The 7,433-nt window shown below is 40.1% G+C and overlaps 1 protein-coding gene across 1 annotated transcript in view; it reads right to left on the reverse strand.

The window, feature by feature from the left end:
- Med30 (mediator complex subunit 30) overlaps window positions 1-5,556 on the reverse strand; it is a 12,963-nt gene extending 7,407 nt beyond the window's left edge. The window contains exons 1-2 of the mRNA XM_013032239.1: window positions 5,238-5,556; window positions 292-450 (exon numbers count right to left, since the gene is read on the reverse strand). Coding sequence (XP_012887693.1) covers window positions 292-450; window positions 5,238-5,414 — 336 coding nt within the window. The 5' untranslated portion in view covers window positions 5,415-5,556. The remainder of the gene's footprint in view (window positions 1-291; window positions 451-5,237) is intronic.
- Window positions 5,557-7,433: the final 1,877 nt, after the last annotated feature.

Below are 7,433 nucleotides of genomic sequence, written 5' to 3' on the forward strand. Positions count from 1 at the left end.
TGGGGGGGAGGGGGGAGGCTGGGAAGGGATGTGAAGGGTAAACAAAGGAGGAGGCTGCAATGCTTGGTAAGAAATGTACGCATTAAAAAAAAAAAAAAAGAAATGTACGCATTATCCTGCTCATGTAATTGTAACCCCTCTGTACAGTATGTTCACAAATAAAATAAAATTAAATTAAAAAAAAATTAGGCAATACTGCTAAAAGAGAAGAAAGAGAAAAATAAAGCAACTGTCTGGATGTCTGGACAGTATTTCGCCTCTCCTTGTGTATTCTCTCTCATGGAAACTCACCTCTACTGGAATGGGGTCCATTCCTCCACAGTTTTCATTACACTTGTCATAGACCAACCTCAGCTTCCTGAACAGAATAGAGAGCTGGCGAAGGTGATCCTGGAGCTTTGTTAACCGGTCCTGATACGTTCCAGTATGGTAAGTGACACCATTTGGCAGCTTAGGGGGAAAACAAAATAATTTCAAAATATTATAATGCAAATCAAGATTTTTAGAAATAGATTCTGCATTCTCCATATAAAGCTAAGTAACAGAAACAATTTTCAACACCACATAAAATCAACTGTTTCTCATAATCAAATGCAATTAAAAATTTAAAATCAAACAAATAATTCACTATGTATATGTACCCACATATGTGAAAACTTTAATAGTAATACATGTGCATTTTTTAACAAGTTGGCATACATGTTTCATTGCCATGAGCCTTAGAAAAAAAAGTTTCTGATAAGCCTTCCAAACAGTTAAATATTTTTCTTTTCCTTTTAATGTTTAAAATGTAACTTTAAGAAGAATGTATAATTTCAATATTGTTTACTGTTACATAAAGGAGACAAACGAGTAAGCTCAACCAGGAAGGTAAAAAATACTTTTTTCTCTAAAAAAGAACTTTTCAGGAGAAAAGGAACTATGATGTTGTTGCAAAGAATATTTTCAGAATACCTAACTGTAATCATTAAGATGCTCAGAGTATCATTTCAGAGGAAGAGAGGTAGGATATAGAACACACACACACACACACACACACAAGAGAGGTAGGATATAGAACACACACACACACACACACACACACACACACACACACACACACACAACACACACACACACACACACACACACACACACACACACACACACACACACACACACACACACACACACACACACACACACACACACACACACACACCAAAACAGTTAAATCATCGTATTTACAAATGGCATGAGAAAATACTACTAGAAATAAGAGAATCCACAAGAGAGTACAAAATTAAGAGAAAGAGCACAATAGCCTCACCTTCATCTATAAAAACAAAAAGAAAATAGAAAAGGCTTTACCTACAATTGCAATGAAAAGATACACTAACTAGAAATAAACTTTAAAAACCTCAAGGTTAAAATGAAAACCTCAAATATCTCTTAGGGAAATAAAAAAGGCTAATTTATGGTTTTTGTAAGACTCAAGATCAGGATGTCAGGTGTTTTGGGGTTGGATGAACCTAATAAAAATGCTAACAGATTTCTCTTTGAACTAAAACCAATTCTAAAATACATGTGGAAAAGTAAACAAGAAAGAGTACCCAGGACTTCTGAATTCTAAAACAGAAGTATAAACACATTACAGAGCCTCAAAAAGTGTAAGAAAGTGTGGCAATAATACAGAAATAAGAGACTGCTATGGAGAATAAACAAAAATATTCATTGGTAGAGCTGCAACTGAAGCACTGGAGGAAGAAATGAATTATTCAATAAACCTTTTAAGCTAGGTGTGGGGGTGCACAGCTGTACTCCCAGCATGAGGATCCCTTCTGTTCTAGACAGATGACAAAGTTGAGACTGTCTTAGAAAAACAAAGCAAGCAAACAAAAAACCCCATAAAGGACAAAACCAAAAACATGTTGGAAAAATAAGCTATTTCATACTTTGTAATAGGACAGATTCTGTCAGTTGTGAGGTTTGAACTCAGGACCTGAGCACTGTCCCTGAGCTTTATGGTTCAAGGTTTGTTCTCTACCACTTTAAGACACAGTTCCACTTCTGGTTTTCTGGTGGCTAATTGGAGATAAGAGTCTCACAGACTTTCCTGTCCAGGCTTGCTTTGAACCAGGAGTCCCAGGAGTCTCAGATCTCAGCCACCTACCGTGCTAGGATTATAGGCATGACCTACTGGTGCCTTGCATAAAACATTTTAAATGTAAAAACTGAAACCAAATATCACAAAATTCTCCCTCATTTTAGAGGAGGAAGATCTTTCTAATCCTTAAATATTAGTAAATCAACTACTTTAAGTGCTGGGTACCAGGATATTACATTCCTTATAATCCTATTTACTCAGGAGGCTGAGATCTAAGAGTTGAGGTTTGAGCCAACCTGAGTGGACAAATCTGTGAGTTCTATCTCCAGTTAACCAGCAAAAAGTCAGAAATGGAGGCTTGAGTGGTAGAATACCAGCCTTGAGTGAAAAGTTGAGTCAGAGTTCGAGGTGGTGAGGGTTGGGTTTTTAAAAAGAGGTAGACGAGTAAGAACAGCACCACGCACGTGGTATTCAGGTAAGGGGTAGGTTTATTCATCGTTCAGGCTGGCACCTGGCAATCTTGGTCCTCCACGCGGTGGGGAAAGGCCTGGGAAAAAGAGAGTTGGGAAAGAGAGGGAGCTGGGGAAAAGAGCTGAGAGAGAGCTAGAAAAGAGAGAAAATAGCTAGAAAAGAGAAGAGCTAGAGAAGAGCAGAGAGAGAGCTAGAAAGGAGAAGGTCTGGGCCTAGGCTAGGCCTTATCTAGGGTATGGGCAGAGAAAGGTGTGGCCACATCAAATTCAGATGTGACCTCAGCAGATGCAGATGTGACCTCTTCCAGGTGTGCCCGTTGCCTAGGTAACGCAGGTACTGGGTGGAGACTTTGCTGCGAGGAGGATGGCGTCTGCTTACCATCCAGGAGTGGAACTTACAGTGAGAAAGCATGGCAAAATCTCTAAGAGTTGCCCCCCCCCAAAAAAAATATGAATAACAGAAAAACGGAATTAGCTAGGCTTGGTAGTATATACACCTGCTGTAATCCCAGCACTTGGGAAGCTGAGAAAGGAAATCCATGAGTTTAAGGCTAGCGTGGGATATACCATGAGACAGGATCACACACATACCACAAAAGAGACTGGAGGAAAAAAAAACCACACCAAAAAACTAAGTTGTATCACAGAAAGCAAGTTTCTCTAATCTGTAAATATCTGTAAATATATAAAGGAATACATCCTATAAATTAGGTAAGGAAGGTAAAATGGCCAAATGAGGCAGGAGAGGAAATATAACAGGCAAATAATATCAACCAGCAATTAGCAAGAAACAAATGAGTCATAAATACGTGAAGAAAGGCTCAGACTCAAAGTAGAAGAAATGTAAAGTAGATATTTTACCTAGCAAGTTAACAAAAATCCAATAGAGTAATATTCTGTGATAGTTAGGGCATAAGGGCATAAACAAGTACAAATTCCATGGAGGAGTATGCATCAAAATTTATCTAACAACATTAAGCATGTAGCTATTTTGAAGTATTTAATCTACTGGAGCACTTGTACATTGGTATAGTAAATTATTTGCTGTGGCATAATTGTGAGGACATAAATGCTCTTGCCAGAGAAGTGATTTAATAAAATTATAGTATTTCAGTATTTTCATGCAGTGGAATATTATACATTTTAAAAAGGGAAAGGGAGTTATTTTTCTGAATAAGTTAAAAAATATCAACCGAAAATATCATAGAAAATGGGGTGTGTAAAAAGTATATACATATACATACACGCATATATACATGTATCACATTTGCTTAACGATAAAAAGAATACCTGGAAGGACATCCCTAACTAGAAATAAGATTTAACAACCATTGCCTCTGGAGAGGAATTCAGTACCTTCAATGGTGTATCAAACCATGCAGAGTACTTCAGTGATATAACGTATCACTACCTACACCTGTCATGACTCAATGCATCTACATAGGAGATTAACGATAGTAATAACAACAGTCCTAACAATAAAATGCACAACTTAATCCAATCTTTTTTAGTTATGAATCTGTTTATTCACTCCTCCCCTCCTCATTAAGATTATAAACCAAGACTTTAAAATTACCAAACTTCTAGAAGAAAATCTTTTCACTTTGGGTTAGGTATGACATTTTTAGATATCAAAAGTATGATCTGTAAAAGAACATATCATCAAAACTGAAAGTTCTGTTCCTAAATGATAATGTGAGAGATGGCCACAGAAAAGCAAGAATATATACAATGGCAAGTATAACAGAGAATGTGGAGAAACTAGAACCATCTAGGATTACTAATGGAAATACAAACACTTCGGATAAATTATCTTAAAATGTTAAGCAGACATAACATACAACCCAGCAATTGCATTCCCAAATTGTTTATCCAAAAGAAATTAAAACACATATTGTAAACAATCATTCACAGCATTACTGATAATGACCTCAAAGTGGAAACAGCCCAAATGTCTACCTAAACAGACAAACAGATGTAAAAGTTACGATATACTCATAACAATGAAATACTACTCAGTAATAAAAGAAAACTAACGATCTATTGTCACAGACTTGAAAAAATCTAGACAAATAAAAAAGACTACTTACTATGTGGTTCCTCTCACCCAAAATTCTAGAAAATGCAAATTAATTCATGATGTCAGAAAACAGGACTAGCGGTGTACTGGGTGGAAGGCAAAGATTTCACAGGGACAAGAGAAAGCATCCGAGAGGGATGGATTTATTTACTGTTGTGACTGCTGTGACGTTTCACAACTGTATTAGTTTAGCAGAGTTTATTGTATCTTAGGTGTGAGAGAAAACGGGGAAGACTTATTTTTGTAGAAAGTGGTTAGCAGACCTGAAGACTTTGGGCCGATCCTGTGGGGCTACTTTGCTAGAAAAGTAAGGTTTCTCGAGGGAAGAGGAGGTACATCCAACCTGTCCCCTGCGAGGTACGAAGTTCCTCGCTCCAGTCTAGAAGAACGTGGTTTGAATCTTTCAGAAATCCCCTCTGGAAAGCATCAACCCCTGACTGGCGGGGGAGCAGACGCAGCCCCGGGGGACACTCGCGTGGAAGTGGGGGCGACCCCGGCTGAAGGCTTCCCAGGCGGTCCCACGGACGACCGGGGCTCCAGCCCTAGCCCCCGAGACGGCAGCCCCGGGCCCCGCCCAGCCTCCTCCCGCTGCCCCTCCGACCTGCATGTTCCTCAGCAGCTGGAAGATCTCCATGGTGCGGTACACGATGTCCTGGACCGTCTCCTGCCCGATGCGACACAGCGACGCCGTGTTGACCTCCCGGGCGGCCTGCTGAGCCTGAGGCCCGGCGAAGGGCCCCGGCGCCATGCCGGACGCCGCCAACGGAGGGGTGGACATGGCGCGCCCGCGGCCCCGACACCCCCCGGTGCGGAACGGCAGGGATCGGGGGGGGGTTCCCCAGAAATTAGGGCGCGACGGGCCTCAGCCTGGAAAGGATCTCGAGACACGCGGGCTGCGGATTTCAAAACAGTGAGTGCGACTTCCGCCCTCCGTGACGTGACGCGTCGTCTTACGTCACGGGCACCGCCCACCTGGAGGACCTGGGAACCCTGGCGAACTCGAGCGGGATTGGATAGCACGCCTGAGCAAAGCCAAATTGACGGATTAAATAGCCAATCATCATTAACGCTCCAGGCAGCGGTGGCCGCACGTGTGGTGGGCGGGGCGGGGCTTTCCCAGAGTGGGTGTTTGAAATCTCAGCCCTGAGTCCATAGAATTTCCGCCAGACAGTTGAACCCCAGTGTTGGCTTTGGTGCTGAGCATCCTTTCATAACTATGCAGTGAGGTTTGTAGTATTATTTTACAGCCAGAAGGGATGCACTGCAAGCGAGCAGTACAGACGAACTGCAATTGAAACAGCAATATTTAAACCTGTGCTTTAAAGAAACCAACTCTCAGATTACATTTGGTCCCTGCTCTTGTGCGTTCCCTCCCTCGCTTAAACTGCTCAACAATGCACACCATAAAAATACATTCCTTTCTTCACCTGACACCCGAGGTAAGTTCTAGGACCTCCACTGGAGGCCTAAAACTGCAGAAAAGACCTCCATATACTCAACGATTTTCCCCCCTATACATACATGCCTCTGCTAAACTTTAACTTACAAGTTAGGCACAGTAAAAGATTAAGTATCATAACTAATAATAGATTATAATCTGCTGTTATAATCTATAATATAGATTATGTATAACAATATACTACAAAAGAATACAGTTTTAAAGTATAACAATACATTGTAAAAGTACAGATTGTAGAATTTCTCATATATTACTTTTGGACTTTGGATTGACATTGGTTAACTGAAACCGTAGAAACAGAAACTTCAAACAACAAGGCGTTGGTGGCTCACACATATAATCCTAGGTACTCAGGAGGCTGAGATTTGATGACCATAGGTCAAATCCAGCCTAGGAAGAAAAGTCTGTGAGACTCTTATCTCCAATTAACCACCGAAATGAAGGAAGTGGAGGCATGCTTTAAGTGCCAGCTGTGCATAAAAAAGAGTGTATGAGACCCTGAATTCAAGCCCAAGTAATGGCAGAAAGAAAAGCTCTCTCTCTTTCTCAGATAAGGGAGGACTACTGTGTTGTTTGATGTTTTATATAACTTTGGTCTGTTTGCTTTCTGATGTCCTTTAACCTTATACACACATTCTAAATTCAAACAGATGAAAAAGAGACTGTCTAGTTTATTCACATAATCTTATTCTCAACATTTAAGAAGCAACATTGAAGGTGCTCAATAAATAATTGTTGGATGAATACTAGGTGGAATTAAAAAATACAAAAATACCCCCACAAACAAAGCAACAATAAACTCCACTAATCTCCTACTAGTCTTGCACTCAGTTCAAAGACAAAAAGAAGTCAAGAATGTACAAATTGGTAACAGGGACAGAACTACTGCATTTCTGAACATATTCAACACTATACTAGTACAGATTTTTCAGGCCATGGAAAATTTGTTACCATATGACAAATATTTACTGAGCACCTACTATGTTCTGAGTGCTTTAAGACTAGAGAGAGAAGTGACAGGCAAAAGAACTCTTTATGGAGATAGACAGAAACTTAATTGGTATGTTAAGTATTAACACTTCAACAGTGAGCTTTTGCATCTTGAGAAAACACTGAAAAATTCTATGAATTGTTGGAACCAGTGATCAGACTATGTTCTATCACATAATAGTTTGAAGAATACTTGGGCTGTGGAAACTGTTCCCTTTGACTGCTGCCTGAATGTTCTTGGAGGCTGTTTCTTTTTTTTTTAATTTTATTTTATTTTATTTGTGAACATACTGTACAGAGGGGTTACAATTGCATGGGCAGGATAATGCGTACATTTCTTACCAAGCA

This window comes from Dipodomys ordii, unplaced genomic scaffold (genome assembly GCF_000151885.1).
Source record: "Dipodomys ordii isolate 6190 unplaced genomic scaffold, Dord_2.0 Scaffold151, whole genome shotgun sequence".
Taxonomy (NCBI): domain Eukaryota; kingdom Metazoa; phylum Chordata; class Mammalia; order Rodentia; family Heteromyidae; genus Dipodomys; species Dipodomys ordii.